This window comes from Fopius arisanus, unplaced genomic scaffold, assembly GCF_000806365.1.
Source record: "Fopius arisanus strain USDA-PBARC FA_bdor unplaced genomic scaffold, ASM80636v1 scaffold00091, whole genome shotgun sequence".
Classification (NCBI taxonomy): Eukaryota; Metazoa; Arthropoda; class Insecta; order Hymenoptera; family Braconidae; genus Fopius; species Fopius arisanus.
The window spans coordinates 251,226-270,233 of NW_011887830.1; the positions used below are offsets into that span (position 1 = coordinate 251,226).

Consider the following 19,008-nt stretch of genomic DNA (forward strand, 5'->3'; position numbering starts at 1 on the left):
ATTCGTTGAAACATGAATGATCATCCGTCATGCGAAACCCCGAATTTTTTAAAACGAGAAACTCAAACTCATAATTAAAAATTCAGATGAATCTCTGATAGAAAAATCAATGAATCCCTAGTAGTCCATCTGATATATCAGTTTATATCAGTTGATATACATAATTAAATAAAGATATTTAATAATAATGTATAATTTCGCGTTAAAAAAGTGAAAATAATGACGAAAGAGACGGAAAAAAAGAAAAAGGGATGAAAATCCCGTGCGTAACAGAAAAGTATACGTACACTTGTACCTAAAATATATCTCGCCAACCGCATCTTCACCCGGGAATATAACCGCGATATATTTCCGACCTGAAAAAGTATATAATGGAAAAATTATAACTAAGCAACATTTTTTATTTCGAAATTATATTTATCATAATAAATATATGCAATATATATTTGAATATAACTCACATATATTTTGATATATAATATATATATGGGGTATACTGTATATACTGGCATGACATGTAGGATTTTCGATAAAAATATTTCGGTTAATATATACCTGAATATGAGTGAGTATAAGTGAATATGAGTGAGTATATATCGATGATATATAGAATAATATACTTGGGGATATTGTTTGGATGAGGGAGGAAGGGCTTCTTCAGGTTGTCTTTGATCCGTGGAGTTTAGCCGGCGGCAGATGCGATCGGAGTCTCTCTGGCTACATAGGTAAAAAGGCGGGTTTAGCCTTTAACAGCGCTGGCGCAAGTCGCGTCGTTTTAGCGCGTTGTGCAGAGAATCGAGGACCCCCTGGTGTATAACGCGTTACAGCGTCAACGGCGGCGGTGGCCGCGCGTCTGACGCATTGCAGGTGCGCGACGGCCAATCACGAGTCTTGCTTAGTTCGCCCGGACCCGTCTAGTAAACAAGAACCGCACCCCGAGTCAAGCCACACATTTTCATTTGAAAATTCCACGAAAAAAAAAAGAAAACCCAGACAAAATTCACCCCCAAAATTCAATACCCCAATAACCTAAATCGATATTTTCAAAAATTTGAAAATCCCCGCCCAAAACTCACCCCACAAAAAACTTCCCCGAATTTCCAAATTGACAAATTTTCAAAATCCAAATTCATCGGAATCATTATCATAATAGACAGATGAGATGACAGGAAATGAGATGAAAAATAAAATAATTAGATTGTTATTATTTTGAAGAGCTGATATGCAATGTTATAAAGAGAAATTCCCTAAATTTTAAAGATTAGAGGTGGGAAAAAAGCGCTAGCTTAGCGTCGCGGAGGAAGTGCGCGACGCGCCCCTCGAGCTGCCTCCCCTCCGCACCATCCACGGCGATTCCTCCTCTAACCCCTTAATAGTTTACCATCGCCATTGGCCCGAGCATACAAACACATCTCTCTTCCTCATCCCCATCATCATTATAGATCCATCTCTCTCATAACTCACCAATACACACACAATGGTGCTATCAGAGTTGTGTATCCCCGATGCGCAAAACTCCATTCGCTACAACTGCGCATACACCATCCAACACTAACACAATAAAAACCAGAGGTTCTGGTGTCCCTGGTGGTGTGCCTGCGGCGTAGTGATACCACCGAGCATCGTACGGTCAACAGGAGTCCTCCATTGCTGTTCTGAGTGCGTTTCCCGTCGGCCGGATATAACGACTGAAAAAAAAAAAAAAGCGAAAGAAACGAGAAAAAAAAGATAAAGAACAAAATTTTAGCCATCAGTTCGGTTATTTTTCTTCATTTCATTTGTTAAGTAAATAGAAAAATATAATAAAACACTGATATTAATATCAATACAGTTAATATCGATGTTAGTAATACCGTTTTAGCAACGACGTATTACACGATTTTTATTTGCCGTTCAAGCGCTTTCGCCGACGTTTGACGATTGATATCGAAGAAGAAAAAAAGCCGACGGATTTTTCACGTCTATCGGTTTGTAGTATCGTCGATATTAAATAATATTGTCAATTGCTGAGCTGCTTTGAGAGGACGTATCGAACTTCTTGGGAGATATTTTCATCTGATTGTCGTCAGAAGAGGGAGTTTCCTTGGAATTATCATTTTTCGGTGGATTTAAAGTGGTAAACTTGATTCGGAGTCCTACCTGATCAGCCCCCTTGACGCCCCACCTCAGCTTTCCGAGAAAGAACAACCCGTGGGTTTTCAGTAGGAGAATAACTATTGTAAAGCCAAAATGGTGAGTCTCTTCATACATACATTACTCATCATTTTATAACCAAAAAATTATCTGTCAATGGTAATCAATCATTATTTGATATTGATGGTGTCAGTGACGATTCATCCAATATCTTCGCATTATGTTTTTCTTTTTTCTTTCATTTCGTATTAATCTTGGGAATGGACGCAACGCCTGCGTACACGTGGATCAAATAGTGTATTTTTCTAAACAGATTTCATGATCGGTGGGAGAATGACTCTCAACGTGCGCCGGTTATCTCGAGCCATTACAGTATTTTCATCGAGTTTATCATGTACCCTGTAAAATCAGGATCAAATTCTCACAAATATCTATATTTGTTGATTCAATTCACTCCACCTCTATTGGACTAGGTGAGGGGGTGGGGGAGAGAGAGAGAGAGGGGGGGAGGGGGTAGTTATTGAACATCCAGAGAATTTCCCAGAAGGGAAAAATTCGGCTGATTTTCTGTCCAATTTTTCCGGGGGGAAAATGGGGCAGAGCTAAAATCGATCCGCATGTCTATTTTTGCCTCTTTATGTATCGACCGTTTACACTTATTTTTTTTTCTCATTTTATTCGTTATATTTATATTAAAATATTGGATGAAAAAATTGTGGGGTTTTTTTTTGTCTGGTATTGTTTTTTCGTATAGTTTACTTACCGGTTAATATCAGTGAAAAATCAATTGTTTCATTATCGTTATGAAAATTATAACGATAATACATGGGAGTGTTAACACACCCTCTTTACCCCTGCGCACACCCATAGTCATTTTTGGGGTGAGGGAAAAGTGGAAGAGGGGCAAATACGCATACATGCTCGCGCAGCATCGATCGGTGTTTGCCGTCACTCCAAAATGTCGGAATTTTTCACCTAGAAAAAGGGGGATAAATTATTGGAAAAAGGTAAAAAAATTCGGGTTTCATTGATTATCATTTGGAGTTGGGTAGAAATAATTGGAGGGATTTGATGGCTCCACGTTGGCAATAATGAACGGTAGACCGCCATCGCGGTTGTCAGTTGACGACCGGTAACCGGCATTCCATCGTATTGAGAGAGAGAAAAAAAAAAACTGAAAGTCCATTTGCAGACAGGCAGTTGTACCAAAAGCCCCCCCCCCCCCTCAATAAATATATTCAAACATTACTTCATTTGCACTTGTTCTCCATGAGTCAAAAGGCGTCATGCGAATATTTGGATGATGATTCACTGTTCCTCTTCATTCCTCTCATCTACAACACCTCAATCTCTCAATCTCTCAATAACATTACCCTGGATAATTGCACGGATAATTGTATTTTGAATTCACCTTGAAGACCTATTTTTCCTCGTATCATCTACAAGAGTATCGATTGCTACAACATTTTCACATCACCCCGACTAACGACAAAATGAAAATTGTTATTGCGCACATTTTTCGGGTATCAAGACTACAGTGTACTACCATTGTGCCAAGGTCATTTGGAACGCAGGCCAGCTCAAGAGGTTCCGTTTAAAATGTGTCAGACATAGAGAGTGAGATAATCAAGGAAACAACCAAACGAAATAAAGTAAAAACACTAACACGGAAATCATGAAATATTGTGCTGAGAGAAACCATTACACCAATTATTCCCTACACTTTCATTATTAATAGTGTGTGTCCACCTCGAGGGGTAGATATCAATAAACTAACTCTCATTGCCCAGTGTTTTGTACACTTTTTAGTACCTAAGGGTTAAGGGATGATGAGACAGATGTGAAACAGGAATCAGACGAGGGAAATAAAGTAAGGGTGAGTGAAGAAGAATGGTGCGGGAGGGGTTTGAGGGGGTGAAAGGGGCGATGGGGGATAAAAAGGAGAAAGGGGCGAAAGGGAGAGGGTGAGGGGGTTGAAGAAGGGGGTAGGATGGGGGGGAGGGTATGATCGTAGCGCGTTGCGGCATTCGCCAATCAGCCATTGTACTATATACCACACTATTGATTTTCGCAGTAGGTGCCTCCGTGCAGCCCCTGCTTTAACCACTATCTTTCCTACCCCCTCACCGCATTCGTCGGGGGGTCTAAGCAACCTTTTTTTTCCCCTCCCCTACCCCTTATTCTTTCGTTATATCCCTGCTTAAGGGAGATTTTTTTAGTGCAATAGAATTAGTCGTCGGTGACACGTCGAACAGTTACGATATCCCTCTACGACTCATGTTGGTTTTTTTTTTTTATAAAATTTATTGAGCACTGATCATTTTGCTGTCGGTGTAAATATTTAGGATATTGGTGATTAAGAGCACGCAAAAATGGTGGGTATTGTGTAGGCTGGGTCACAGGTTAATCCTGGTTATTGTTTGTCTGGGTGGGTTAGGGGTGGATTATTTAGCAGTTGGGGAATTTTATTGTTTGTTGAATGGGTTATTTTTTTATTATTTTTTGAGGTATGTGGGGGTGCTTTCGACGGGGTTGCAACTCTTCATGGTGCAATGTCGATTTTTATAAGTGGATTCACCCTAAACCCCCTCAGGTCAAACGGAATCCCTGGATATCCAGGTGACGCCGACGTTTTAAGTGCATTTATCGTGATTTTGTTTTCAAGGAGATTATTTAAATAGTTTATTTGGATTTTGGTGGGAAAATTGATTGTGAAATTCAATTGATTGATGATAATTTAGGGTCGTGAGGGGATGAAATGAGGATTTTATTTTTGCGTGTTTTTAGATTTTTTTTGAGTCTGGCGTTTTATTATTTTTAGAACTATTCGTTGGAACGATTTTTGGAACTTTAACTAGGGGTTGGGATGAGATGACAGCAGTTAGGGCCGTTAGTCATATGATAATTAATTCACGTGGAGTTAATTTTGTATGGATGGGCGTGGCGCTTACCATTAGCTTGCAATAAGTTTACATCATTAATTATTTAATTTGGCGATTGGCGGGGGAGAGGGAGGGTTATCAATGTGTAATGATGGGAGAAAAATAGCGCAGAGTGGATCGTTATCACGGTATCTGTAGATTATCGAAGAAGATAGAGAATTGTCGCAGGTATCAGACAAAATCGTGATAAAGACGATGAATTGAGGATAATTGTGGGCTGAAAAATTTCAGTTGTATAGATTATTTTGACTTTTTTTTTTCTTTTTCTTGAGAGTGATATCTACTAGATTAATTTCTATGATTATTTTTTCAGGCTGATCAACTGACAGAAGAACAAATTGCCGAGTTCAAAGAAGCATTTTCGCTCTTTGATAAAGACGGTGATGGCACCATCACAACCAAAGAGTTGGGAACTGTGATGCGTTCACTTGGTCAAAATCCAACAGAGGCTGAGTTGCAGGATATGATTAATGAAGTAGATGCTGATGGTAAGAGTCTGATGAGGGGCTGGGGTGATCAAAGTTTTGGGACGAGTTTGATAATTTTTTATTTTTTTTTTTTCTCCTTGGGGGAAATGTTATTTCGTAGGCAATGGAACCATCGATTTCCCTGAATTCCTGACAATGATGGCACGCAAAATGAAGGATACCGACAGTGAGGAGGAAATCAGAGAGGCATTCAGGGTGTTCGATAAAGATGGCAATGGTTTTATATCAGCAGCAGAGCTCAGACACGTTATGACAAATTTGGGGGAGAAACTTACCGATGAGGAGGTAGATGAGATGATTCGAGAGGCTGATATCGATGGAGATGGCCAAGTTAATTATGAAGGTAGATATTCGATCGGAGAGATTAAAATTAGGGATGAAAAGGAAGATGTGGGAACTGAAATGATAATGCGTAATTGAATCCCATCAATTCACTTCAATTGTCATCCATTATTCAGTTGAGACAATTAATTTGAACATAATTAACAATTTAATTGAAGCTGACCTGTGTTTAAAGTCTCGTGACATCATTTTCATTCGACTATTTCATGATGTAATCGCCCACGAAAAAAAAAACTAATGAATGATTTAGAAGTGCAGTTTTAATTTTTTTTTTTTACGCTTTTTTTTTCAGAATTTGTCACAATGATGACATCAAAGTGAATACAACCTGTGTGCTGGGAAAACTCGCGACTTGGAGTGGTGTTGACGTACTAAAAAAAATTCAAATAAACAACACAAAAAGTGAATTTACGAAATCAACCTTGTACCAGGATGTAAAGAAGTCTAAAAAAAAAAAGGAAACAAAAAAAAAATAATTGAGAGCCCTTATTACTTATCAAGAGGACAGCAGACCTGGTGATATTTAATTATTTGTTTTATTTCCTTTTTTCAATTGAAAAATTATTTCATATTTTTTTTGTCTTGAATATTTATCATCAATAAATTTTAGGGACAGAGGCTTTTTCAACTTTTTTTTTTTTTTCAGTCTATCTATCTATCTCTCTTTCTCTCTCACACATACCCTCCCCACATACACACATACACACACACATATACAACCCTTTTTCTAATTATTTGATTAAGTTATCATCGTTTATGCTGTTCCCTTGAATGGTGAAAAATAAATAATAAAAAACAAAAAGAGATAACAGAATACAATGTGTGTTTGCCACGTTTGCATAATGTACGAACACCAATCGGTGAGTGAAGATAAAGCAAAATGATGAAACAAAAAAAAAAGTACATCATTTTGATGAAAAAAAAATTATTAATATTATGAAGAAAATTTAAGGTGTATGCACGGAAAAGTCGCGGTTAATCGAAGAGAGAGGAAAACAATCCTTCATCCTTAACGTGATAATTTAAATAATAATTTTCCTTTGTTTCTATCTCCCCTCCTCCCCCTTTTGCTTCCATCCGCCTCCGAAAATCATGTGAATTAATTACTATATTCTTTTTAATAATAGAAAAATTCTTCATGCGCTTTTTAAATCAACAAAAAAAAAATGAAATAACAGAAAGTATGACTCGAATGAGCTTTTCCGTGAATAAAGTTTGATGCACCTTTTTCAGAAGAAAAAAAAAAACAGTAATAAAGAAATAAGAATAATGAAGAAAATAAAAGTTCGTTGCTAAATTTAATGTTAGTTAAAGAATAAAAAAAAAAAGGAAAATACCACGGAGTCGTCATCGGCTGTGGGTTCATCAAATTTTGTTCCAAGTGTACATTTTTTTAAGAAAAAAATATATGTGTAAACTAAATTAAAATTAGAAAAAGATGATTAACACGAAAACAGACGCATTATACATGTACACTCATACACAAATACACAATTTAACACACACCCCTTCTTTTAAAATTAATGAAAAAACCTATTATTAAAAAACCAAAACCAATTATAAAAAAATAAAAAAAAAAATACTTTATGCTCATTGTTACATGTATCAAGAGAGCACTGTGCTCGATCCTCCATTAATTACAAGTTTAAACTTACACTTGTATTACATTATAAAAAAAAACACACATACACGAAAAATGATGAAAAAATACATGAATATCGATATAAATCATTAAGAATTTCAATTAAATTCCAAGATGAGAAGCGAAGAAAAAATTCCGTTTTAAATGGAGTCATAGCTTGTTTTTTCGTAGTTGAAAAATGAAACAACAAATGGAAAAAAAAGCAAAAAAATAACATTATGTCTATTTAAGTGGGTTTATTAATGTCTTAAAACTGCGTCGGGATCTCCTCACCCCCTCAATGTCTCATTACTAGTAAAGTAAAGGAAAGAAGAAAACAACAAAAAATTGTCTAGCAAGCCATAATTCAATTTATCTAAGTAATGCACAAGAATAATCTATAAAAAAAAGAAAAGTGGAAAAAAGAAACCAATTGGAAGAACAAAAAACATCAATGAAACTGTAATGATACCGTAAAGCCTTTAAACGAGGGACGTGAGACATGTTCTTTCCTCATTGGCATTTGTTTAATTCTTGTTTATTTTTCATCTACTTATTTTGCCTTCGTCTTTTCAATCAATGAAAAAACAATTATCATTTCCATAATTACATGGTAAAATTTATTCGAAATTTTTGTGCAGTTTAACAATATTTAATAATATTCTATTAAATCAAATTCTAAAGAAAATCAAGTGAAGAAAAACGTCTAGACCTCGACATTCCTACTATCGAAAAAAAAAAAAACGAGAAAATAAGTCAAATAAATGAAAACACCAAAAAAAAAATTAAAAAATTAAAAAGTAAAAAAAAACTTTCTATCTTTCTCGCAAGCCTCTGCCTTCTTGTTATTTATTTCCTGGCTTCAAAGGGTGAAAAAAAAGATAATTGTATTTGAGGAAAACAAAGAAAATTAATTGATAAAATAAAATAAAAAAAAGAAAAACGTCGACACCACTTTGCTAGAATCACGAATGAGATGAAAGGAATATGAAAAATTGAAGGGAAAGGGAAATGTAGAATAATAATTTCGTTGATGGAACTATCAAGGACACTTCCAGGGATGAGTGTCAGTTTATGAACACAAGGGTGAAGAGAATTTTCTGTGAGCTAATTAACACTGGCGTTAATGACGTGTGATTCGTACAATGGTACTCAAACAATGATTAAAGGACATCACTCAAGAACAATATGATAATTACACCGAAACGATTTAGAAGGGGTAAACCACTCAAACAAAAGATGAATAAATTGGAGTAAATAATTGAAGTTGCATAAAAAAAAAAACATCAGACGTGTCGGTGGTTCAGTCATAATATATATGTAATATATATTATATATAATTAAATTTAAACAAAAGAAAAAAGATAAACAAAGGATGGAAGAACTTCTTCAGTCACTTATTATTTAATATTGAAAGAAGATACTGAGAGAAGCGGTGGAGAAATAAACTGAAGAAGAACTTGTATTTCTGGTGACCTACATCGCATTGATCATAAAAGACTAAATAAATGTATCCTCATTTTTAGGTCACAAATATTGAAAAATCTGTTGTTTCTATGAACACGAAGAAGGTACATTATTTTTTTTTATTCGCGATATCGTTATTTACTCTAGGCAATTTTAGGTAATCTTTAGGCAATTTTTAGAAGATAATCGATGAGTTTTATTTGTGATAATTAAACGTGTCGTGAATGGATGAAATATAGAAATTGTCGGTGATAATGGTGGGGTTGTTGGCAGGTCGATTTCAGGGTGTGTATACCGTTATTATGCCACTGTCGCGCATGCGTTCGTAAAATGGATTATGAAAATTTAAAATTTAGGTCAATAGGGTAAGGTGGATAACGTGAAAACGTGTCAATTTTCACAATTATAGACAATTTTTTATTCTACAAAAAAATTCATGGAATATTTATTCAGGATCGATTTATCTGAGGGATGGGGTGGTTATTTTTTAGGGTGAACTCTTTCCAGAAGGAAAGAATGTGTCTTCCGTGAATTTTCATCTAAGGTTGTTGTCGCGTAGAATTTTTTTTCGACAGTTTTCGTTAAAAATTTTATGGTGAATAGTTTGAAAAATTAGCAACAAAATGAGCCTTTTCCGTTTGCAATTGACCGTTTTGAACTTGAGATATAAATTTTTGAAATTCGAGTGATTTAACACGTGTTTAAATGGAGTTTTGCCGATTAGAATTTTTTAAAAATCAACGGCTCGACAGTTTCAGAAATAAAAAAAAAACGTGGAATATACATCGTGGGAGGAAATACAGAAAAAAAAATCAAATCGATTGACCGTTTGGTTTACGGAATATAATTATCGGAAATTCATAAATTTATATAATTGAAAATAGTTAATATGGAAAATATATAGTTATGCTTTAGCTATCCATGCACAATGCAATCAATCAAGTGAGACTATATACCGCTAAAAGATTGTGTTCTAAACTGGCCCGTTTTACAGCGGATAAACTTTTTACAGAGACTGTCGCGCGACAACCACCTTAAGCGAAAGGCACTGGATTATCCTCTTCTTTAATTCATCAATTTTTATTATTTTTTAATTGGCGCAATTATTCGTAAATAGTAAATGCAAAATGTAGAATTTTCTCACGATGAAGAGGGCTTTATCCTAGGGAATATTCATGGAATATGTTCATTGTGGTTATTTGAGGAGTTTCTCTTAGGATAATTTTTTTCGGTCGCCATAAATGGGTCATCAGTCGCATTCCATTTTACTGCTGGACCATTCGATTTTTCCCGATTTTCCGTTTTTCAAGGGCAAGGGGAAATTGACAAATAAACTTCTTAATCATCTGGTATTTATCGTTCAAAGTAATTTTCTTGATGTCCGTAGTTCAAGAAATTTCAAGAATAATCTTTTGGAGCTAAGAAAATATATCAACGTCGTTTGAATATTTTTTTTTCTAAACTCATAAATTTCTCTTCTAAAATCATAAAACGCCGCTGTAATATTTTATATTTTTCGTTTATTTCTCACGAATTTTTCACTTAATCCTCAGTATTTGCGTCTGTAAATGAAAGGGGATAGTCATTAGGAATAGTCGACGAAGAAAATAATCTTTTTCGCAAAAAAGAAGAATTATAAATTCAATTGAATTCACCAGTGTAACATTTAGAGACTGAAGACTGTAAAAAATTTAAGAACTCCTTTTAAAATCAATTTGACAATTTGGAAGAGATTTCTTCAAGTCTTCAGTGACTACTGTGCCATTTTCAACTCCTGGAAGATCCGAAAGCTTCAACACCTTCAATTTTCTAAAACAAGAACCACACAAGAGAAAATCTCAAATATTTTACTCAATCTCATTTTTCCAAAAACTCACTGTAAAATTTTCAAATGCTCGAGTCCCCTGTCGGTGACATTTCCACAGTTAGAAATCTCGAGATATCGTAAAGAGTCTTTTAGCAGATGTAATAAATTCAGGCTGTTATTCCCAACATACATACAATTAATGAGTTTGATCTCTTCGATATATTTACATCCAGCTGAAAATCATTGGAACATTAGAGCATAAATTATAATCACTGGTTGTTCTGATACTTCAAGTGAAGAAATTACCAAAATGTGGAAAGCCTTCGTGACTAATCGCTGAATCGGTGGCATCAACCCCTTGGATGTAAGAGGACTTGTCGACCTTTGTCCTCTGGAGAAGAGCAGTGTAGTCTTTAAGGTAAGCACGACCGTCTGTCCACTTAACAGAGGCTCCATTTCTCAACAACCACTCAGCACAAGCCTGATCAGGTCCCACTTCCTTAATTCGTGTCTCAGAAACTCTTTAATCACTCGAATAAAATCTCAATTTTTTTAAGTAATGGGAAAAGTTTCCTTGTTAGTGATATGGGGTTCAGGTGCATCGGGCGGATTGTTGGGAAAAGTTTAAACATTTTCAGATCAAATAGAACTCTTCAAGTTGAAAATTCGTGGAGCCATGAAGTTTTCTAGACCCATATAAAACCAAAATTTTGGTTTTTTCATTTTTTTCCATTTTTCATTTTTTTTCATGAACGTACTGTGGGATTGACGTTAAAAAATAAAACATTTTTGCGATTTGTCGTTATTTAATAAATATAATAAATAGAAATTGCATTTTTCAGGTGATCTCGACAGGTTTTCTTTTCATTTTCATATTTTCCTATTCGTCCGTTAAACAATTTGCATTTATAGTTCGATTAATTTTGGATATTCTAGTTTTCACATTTCAGATGTATTTTCTCTGTTCAACAAATCGCAGAAAATATTTAATCTTTAAACCTATCCTTTTTTTGTTAATCAATTTCATTTATTTTTTAGAAATAATCATAGGCTGTCTACATTTCATTGATATGCAAGTTATAATTTTCCGATTCTAGAATTCAGAAAGAAGAATCTTGAATAATTACCTGTTAAATACCGCAATTAACCAGTGAAAAAGTGGACGCCTGGAGATTCGGTATGGATTTTCAAGTTTCAGTACTTCCGTAAAAATATTTCAAAATTACTATTTGCAGTTGGGAATATATTAATAATTCATATTTCTGGCTTCATACCATTCGGCACAGGAATTGCACACGTTAAATAACGCGATGGAATTTTATTATTGCAAAAATGATTGATCCAACTTCGGGGAGCGGATGAATTCCTAGGAATAATATACATGGCGAGGATATTTTGCGTTTTCGGAGAGAGTGGCCTACAGAAAACTATTAAATCATGGAGAATTAATTTTCCATACGCGCAAATTCCATACTTTCTGAAAAAATCAATGTAATTATTAGATAACAATTTGGAAAAAATGAGAAACACATTATTTTTTGGAAAGTCTCTCACAGGAATTTGGAGAGCATGGAAAATATACCATTCTAGATTATATTGTTACGATGAATATCGAACTAATAAGCTGATGAATGATGAGCATTTGACGCGCCTGATGGAGTTCAAAAAAGTAATTGAACTGTATGTAAAGAGAATTTATTTAGTTCCGAGATTTTTGTCAGTGCCTAAAGCTCCAACCAGAGAGGATTGACTAAAGTAGAGGGTCAGTTCTGGGGGTTTGAGTGACCCCATGGGCATCGTAGTACCTCATCCTAAGGGAGAGAGGGTGCGACATGCAGTGGGGGTGTCTGTCGGTCAGTCGACGCGGTAACTGCCTCAGTAGCAGTCCCACTGTCAGAGGGATTAGTCGACGGGGTGAATGTTATTTTTTGCGTTACGAAATTGGTATTCACTGAAATTGAAAAATTCGAAATTTTTGAAAAAGTATCAGGGGAGCATAAAAATCAAGCGGGTATTCACTGACATTTGGAAATTCAAAATTTTTGAAAAAGTAGCAGGAGAGCATGACAATTGAGGAGGTATTCACTGAAATTTGAAAAATCAAAATTTTTGAAAAAGTAGCAGGAGAGCATGACAATTGAGGAGGTATTCACTGAAATTTGAAAATTCAAAATTTTTGAAAAAGTAGCAGGAGAGCATGACAATTGAGGAGGTATTCATTGAAATTTGAAAATTAAAAATTTTCGAAAATGTATCAGGAGAACAGGAGATCCCAGGAGGTATTCACTGCAATTTAAAAATTCAAAATTTTCGAAAAAGTATCAGGAGAGCATGACAATGGAGGAGGTATTCACTGAAATTGAAAAATTCGAAATTTTTGAAAAAGTTTCAGGGGAGCATGACAATTGAGGAGGTGTTCACTGAAGTTGAAAAATTCACAATTTTTGAAAAAGTATCAGGGAAGCATGAAAATCGAGCAGGTATTCACTGAAATTTAAAAATTCAACATTTTTGAAAAAGTATCAGGAGAGCATGAACATCGCGGAGGTATTCACTGAAATTTGAGAATTAAAAATTTTCGAAAAAGTATCAGGAGAGCATGACAATTGAGGAGGTATTCACTGAAATTTGAAAATTCAAAATTTTTGAAAAAGTATCAGGAGAACATGAACCTCGAAGAGATATTCACTGAAATTTTAAAATTCAAAATTTGCGAAAAAGTATCAGGGGAGCATGAAAATAAAGGAGGCATTCACTGAAATGTGAAAATTCGAAATTTTTGAAAAAGTATCAGGGGAACATGACAATGGAGGAGGTATTCGCTGAAATTTGAAAATTCAAAATTTTTGAAAAAGCAGCAGGAGAGCATGAACATCGCGGAGGTATTCACTGAAATTTGAAAATTAAACATTTTCGAAAATGTATCAGGAGAACAGGAGATCCGAGGAGGTATTCACTGCAATTTAAAAATTCATAATTTTTGAAAAAGTATCAGGAGAGCATGACAATGGAGGAGGTATTCACTGAAATTGAAAAATTCGAAATTTTTGAAAAAGTTTCAGGGGAGCATGACAATGGAGGAGGTATTCACTCAAATGTGAAAATTCGAAATTTTTGAAAAAGTATCAGGGGAACATGACAATAGAGGAGGTATTCACTGAAATTTAAAAATTCATAATTATCATAAAAGTATCTCATAACTCCGATATTTAATTTGAAGTCATTGGTCTTGTGCTGTTGGGTCATGGAATAAATAAAAATAGCAACAATAATAATTTGTAGTCTTTCCGCAGAAAAGGCGTACGAGTTTATTATTAAATCACTTGTACAGAACCTTCGTGATACGTTCAACGAGCCAATTATTGCTTCACGTACAAATACAATTAGATGGTAAATAATTGTAAGTAAAATGAAAAACAATAATTTATTTATTTAAATCTATTTGCGATCGATGACGGGCTCGATCGTTTCACCTCCGCGAATCTGACCCCATCCAATTAAACGCCAATGTTTCTCGACACGTCGGGAGAGCGCAATTTTCTCGTCTATCTCCGTGCAAACAGGATTGGTGAGACTGATTTTAGCCAGATCGGCCTTCGTAGCCAGTACACGACCTCCAGTGCTCAACGATCCGATATTCACCAACAGAACTTCATTCTTCGATAACTTCGGAACCTAAACAAAGTTTAAACAATATTTCATCAAAATCTGCGTCATTAACACCGAGGAAGTTTATTCAGAAAATGTAAGAGGACTGAATTTAGTCAGTATCAAATCATCACGGTAACATTTTTTTTTTTAATACAAAGAGAAGATGGAGATTATTCTTACAACTCTAACATCAACAAATGGCATCGCACCAATTGTGCAATTCCATCGGCTGAAATTTGAGTGAAAAAAATAATCCCCGAATATGACTCGAGCTTCGAAATTAATCAGATATTTTCCTCAAGCTTCTCTACCGAAGAACGACTAATTTGACGTGTAATTGATGTCGCATTTCGGAGATTAAAGGCGTCAAATTGCGCTGATAAAAAATTCCGAGTGTAAAGCACAAGAGATTTTTCTACGAACGAAGCGAACAAGGCTGTTCTAATATATCCGATTATTTTTCTGCACTAGTGGTGTTACTATTGAATATTTACATGGTTGAATCAATAATTATTCAAGCGTTTACCTTAGCCCCTTTCTTGTCTCCCTCTGTTCTCACTCCCAGCAGTCGCTTCAGGAGATAATACGATATCTCAAGTTCAGTGAAGATCTTAGGAAGAGCGCCTACAGCCCCAAGAATTTGCCCAACAAGACGATCGGCTCGACAAAGTGTTGGTTCAATCTTTGTTCCAACACCTATGGCATCAAAGACACAGTATCAACTAATTAGTCATTAATTAATTAATTAATTATGATTAGCGAGCAAAATGTATTCAACTCTGTTATAGATTTACAGAAAAGAATCAAAATTATATCTGAAATGATCGAAATGAATTTATTGATTCCGATTGGCTTTTATAGTTTGGAAAATTATGTGAGACTCACCAATTAAACCACCCGGGACAGCGAACTGCAGTTCATTCTGTTCAGCACAAAGTGATACGACACGTGAATAAATTGGACGACAGGTCAATTTTCCTTCACCATCTTTAGAGACGAGACCTGGCCGCACTTCAATTTCCATGCCGACCTAAACAGTTTAAGAATCATTAATAGAAAATATTGTGATTACTGAATTAATTGATCATACACACAGAAGAATTTATATATATTATATATAAAAATTTGCATAAAATTGTGTGAAGTATTCTTCAAGTTTTTATCATGCAGATTTTGAAGACACTAGCCGCGGGTATGTGACAAAATTTGTCGTAATATGTGGGAAGTGGTAAGTGGAATTTTGGGGATGCGTAAAATGTCACTTTACACACAGTGTATCGGAGGGGAATCAAGTGAATTACCTTGAGAACTCCTTTCAGAATACTTCCACCGGCAACACCTCCCTTCAGATCATCAACTTCGCATCCAGGCTTGTTGACATCGAATGATCGAATAACGATTAGTCTAGGCTCGGAGGTGAAGTCTCTCATTGGGACCGGAATTTTAGTGGTGATGTACTCGCAGAGTACCTCAATGTTGTACTTCAGTTGAGCAGATATTGGAATTACTGGAGCTCCTTCAGCAACCGTTCCTGTTGCACAATTTCAAAATAGATGTAACGACCCCATCATTTTTTGTCTCATTCCCCATCAAATAATGACAATATGGTCATCATCTGTGTTACTTTCATCAGAAGGATGACTTATTCAAACTTCTGGATATATTTTTACAATTGTTTACAAAGTGTGGAGTAGCATAACAAAAAAATTATTTGTAACTGATCATTTCCGGATTTTGGGACAGGTTGAATGGCTTGAAATGGATTAGATCTATAATTACGCCAAGGAATTAGTTATGATAATAACTGACCTTGCACAAATTTGAGAATCTGCTCGTATTGCTCTTTTGCCTGTCCCTCCTTCACTAAATCAATTTTATTTTGCAGGATAACAATGTGTTTGAGCTTCATGATCTCAATTGCCGCCAAGTGCTCCGATGTTTGAGGCTGCGGGCATGATTCATTTCCAGCTGGAAAAAAAAATACAATACTCATGTCAAATATTCTCTACCCAAAAAAAATTAAAGCTAAAATAAAATAATTCACGCTAATTGACAGCGTAATGAGTAATTTGAGAAATCGTAAAATACGTTTCCAAAAGTATTCAATACGATTTTTGGGTATTTGTGATTTTTTTTACAAATTAATATTTTCGATAACTCAAAAAAGTAGTTTATTTAAAAAAAAAGTCTATTTAAAATTTTAGTTTATTTAAAACTACTTTATATTCTTTCAGTTGCATTTTAAAAAATATTTGTTTAAATGTTACCTCCAGCGATCTTCAATTTGGAATTAATTATTTTATTCATTCATGAGATTCAGGCGCGTCGATTCAATATTTAAGTTATTATTATCAAAATAGTATTTTTCATTTACTAGAACAATCAACCGAGGAATCAGACGCTTTAAAATCTTCCGTTAAAAACCAAAAGCTGAGGGACAAAAAATATTGTTAAGGGCGGGATGGAGTATCTCGGAAAGATAATTTACTCCAAAATTGGGATTCCTAATTACTCCGCCAATTAATTGTTTTTTCCGATAATTGTTAGCTAGCGTTCTAGTCGTTGACAACCGCTAGAACGCTAGCTAACAATTATTGAAAAAAAAAAACGATTAATTGCCAGAGTAATTAGGAATCCCAATTTTGGAGTAAATGATCTTTTCCAGATAATCCAACCGGTCCTTAAATCGAACAAATAATCAAAAGTGGTAAATATGAAGAGATATTAGAATATAATTGTTGTTACCAATCAGAAGCAATGCTGCATCCATAACAGCGGCGCCGTTCAGCATAGTGGCCATAAGAATATCGTGACCAGGACAATCCACGAAAGATACGTGTCTCTCCAGCTGAAATCTTCCTGAACAAATAGGTCGCAGACACGGAAACGAGTCATCCTTGCTTGATCCCCCAGAAATGTAGCATGCAGGCCTCGGACACTTCTCGTTATCGCATTTATAAATTTTAGCATTGGCATATCCTGAAATTAATCCCAAAAAAAAATCTTCGTAATAAATCCATTGATTTATAAAAAAACATGAAATTTATTCATCCAGATAGATTTATTACAAATTCATTCCTTACGCATTCGTTACATTAATTCACCTAATAATAACGGCAGTTATGCATTCCATTACTCTTTTCGGATAAATCTTTGAATTGTATTTTTTTATTAGAAATTTGGCGTTGAGGACTAAAGTATGGGGGATAAACTAGAAAACATGGTGGACTCGAATCCCCAGTCTCTATTTCATTTCATACTTCAACTTTATACAAATTATTAGTGATGGCAGGTGCGTGATGACAATTACGTAAACATATATGATTAATCATCAATAATATAAAGGATTAAAACATATATTTAAAATTTTAGTCAAAAATTCATATTCTCAGTATTAAAATTGGATTCTGGGGCGGAATGATACGATGTTATGCGTTTATCTGGTGTTCATTGTATCGAATTAATTCAACAAATAACGAGGCTAATCAAGTCTTTGTCGAGGACAAAACCATCACTCAGTAATTATAAACTTATCCCGGTAACACGTGATTTTTGTGGAAAAGTGAAACAATTTTTTTTGTTGCTTAATGAATTCCCAGAAATTTCCAGAAATTCCCAGAAAGAAATGTCGAGACTTTTTTGTTCTGAAGCTACATATTACTCAGACGATGGAAGGATTAGATGAAATTTAGAATTTTCAAAAGAATTATAAAATGGTTGAAAGTCAAATTGACGAAACTCTTTTTATAGTTTTTTTTTCTCAAATCTTAACTAAAAATGCGTTACTATAAATTAAACTATTCATTGTCATCGAAATAATTAATATTCAGGCTTATTTGTATTTACTTGCAAAAGTTATTTATAGTTTTTGAAAAATTTTATATCATGTAGTAGTCTGAAAAAATACGGAGCGACAATGAAAAGAAAAATTGAAAAAATTGAAGACTTCGAAAGAACCTTTTTAATTAATTTTTGGCGATGAGTCCAACCGCATAAAAATTGTGTTGTATAATTCTCTTGATAGTTTAATTGTTTAATATTAATCTGACAGTCACTCCCCTGAGAAATGGCGGTTCATTCAATCCGGTGGAATATTAATTTATTATTTTCTTGATATCAGTTTAATTTCCGACTATTAATAAATAAAAAGCGTTCTTTCAAAATGTTCAGTTGTATCATTTCGTTTTATTATACACTCATAAATTTCGAGAATCATTGCTTGACGTGATGTTAAAATATCTTAGACCCCCAAAAAAAAAATTGAAAAACAAAAGTTATCCCTTGAAATAGCTTCGTAATTTCCTACAAAAAAATCATTCCGACATTTCTTTCTTCCCTCTCAAAATTTCCACAAACAATTCCAAAACTTTTCCTTCAAAATCACTCATTACCTACACAATTCAATAAATGATATAATAAATCCCATTTAATTAAAACTTGAGAATAATAACTGATTGGAGAAAATAGCATCGGGAAATATTTTCTCTTTGTCCGAAAAATTTCTACCCAGAATTTCCTCATCGTTCGACAAATTCTGAAATTTAAACAGCCCCCCCC

At 34.6% G+C, this 19,008-nt stretch overlaps 3 protein-coding genes and 1 long non-coding RNA gene across 8 annotated transcripts in view; 1 reads left to right on the top strand and 3 right to left on the bottom strand.

The window, feature by feature from the left end:
- The window catches only part of LOC105270586 (uncharacterized), a 3,689-nt gene extending 2,183 nt beyond the window's left edge, over positions 1–1,506 (bottom strand). The window contains exons 1-2 of the long non-coding RNA XR_892575.1: positions 621–1,506; positions 288–356 (exon numbers count right to left, since the gene is read on the bottom strand). This is a non-coding gene — a long non-coding RNA (uncharacterized lncRNA). The remainder of the gene's footprint in view (positions 1–287; positions 357–620) is intronic.
- A 130-nt stretch (positions 1,507–1,636) lies between these two features.
- Positions 1,637–6,466, top strand: LOC105270587 (calmodulin). 3 transcript variants are annotated; one of them, XM_011311618.1, is made up of 5 exons: positions 1,637–1,785; positions 1,899–2,232; positions 5,389–5,563; positions 5,664–5,906; positions 6,198–6,466. In XM_011311618.1, exons 2-5 carry the CDS (start codon positions 2,230–2,232, stop codon positions 6,224–6,226), a joined length of 450 nt encoding a protein of 149 aa, XP_011309920.1. In that variant the 5' UTR covers positions 1,637–1,785; positions 1,899–2,229; the 3' UTR covers positions 6,227–6,466. The 3 variants fall into 3 exon arrangements, with proteins under 3 accessions (XP_011309920.1, XP_011309919.1, XP_011309921.1); XM_011311617.1 differs by having other exon boundaries at positions 1,637–2,232; XM_011311619.1 differs by lacking the exons at positions 1,637–1,785; positions 1,899–2,232 and adding an exon at positions 4,371–4,508.
- Positions 6,467–10,493: 4,027 nt separating this feature from the next.
- LOC105270588 (ATP synthase subunit s, mitochondrial) lies at positions 10,494–12,531 on the bottom strand. 3 transcript variants are annotated; one of them, XM_011311621.1, is made up of 7 exons: positions 12,383–12,531; positions 12,075–12,277; positions 11,928–12,000; positions 11,107–11,321; positions 10,871–11,033; positions 10,649–10,802; positions 10,494–10,555 (listed from the first exon to the last, which is right to left on the bottom strand). In XM_011311621.1, exons 2-6 carry the CDS (start codon positions 12,181–12,183, stop codon positions 10,685–10,687), a joined length of 678 nt encoding a protein of 225 aa, XP_011309923.1. In that variant the 5' UTR covers positions 12,184–12,277; positions 12,383–12,531; the 3' UTR covers positions 10,494–10,555; positions 10,649–10,684. The 3 variants fall into 3 exon arrangements, with proteins under 3 accessions (XP_011309923.1, XP_011309924.1, XP_011309922.1); XM_011311622.1 differs by having other exon boundaries at positions 12,075–12,273; positions 12,355–12,531; XM_011311620.1 differs by having other exon boundaries at positions 12,355–12,531.
- Positions 12,532–14,069: 1,538 nt separating this feature from the next.
- The window catches only part of LOC105270590 (eukaryotic translation initiation factor 2 subunit 3, Y-linked), a 9,593-nt gene continuing 4,654 nt past the window's right edge, over positions 14,070–19,008 (bottom strand). The window contains exons 4-9 of the mRNA XM_011311624.1: positions 17,197–17,430; positions 16,261–16,419; positions 15,753–15,982; positions 15,337–15,481; positions 14,978–15,147; positions 14,070–14,475 (exon numbers count right to left, since the gene is read on the bottom strand). Coding sequence (XP_011309926.1) covers positions 14,239–14,475; positions 14,978–15,147; positions 15,337–15,481; positions 15,753–15,982; positions 16,261–16,419; positions 17,197–17,430 — 1,175 coding nt within the window. The 3' untranslated portion in view covers positions 14,070–14,238. The remainder of the gene's footprint in view (positions 14,476–14,977; positions 15,148–15,336; positions 15,482–15,752; positions 15,983–16,260; positions 16,420–17,196; positions 17,431–19,008) is intronic.

Excerpts from the sequence above, each read along its gene's own strand:
- LOC105270587 (XM_011311617.1), top strand. Across the intron at positions 5,564-5,663 it reads TAATGAAGTAGATGCTGATG|GCAATGGAACCATCGATTTC; the intron begins GTAAGAGTCTGA and ends GTTATTTCGTAG. Across the intron at positions 5,907-6,197 it reads TGGCCAAGTTAATTATGAAG|AATTTGTCACAATGATGACA; the intron begins GTAGATATTCGA and ends TTTTTTTTTCAG.
- LOC105270588 (XM_011311620.1), bottom strand. Across the intron at positions 11,034-11,106 it reads CGAAGGCTTTCCACATTTTG|CTGGATGTAAATATATCGAA; the intron begins GTAATTTCTTCA and ends AATGATTTTCAG. Across the intron at positions 10,803-10,870 it reads GAGCATTTGAAAATTTTACA|AAAATTGAAGGTGTTGAAGC; the intron begins GTGAGTTTTTGG and ends TTCTTGTTTTAG.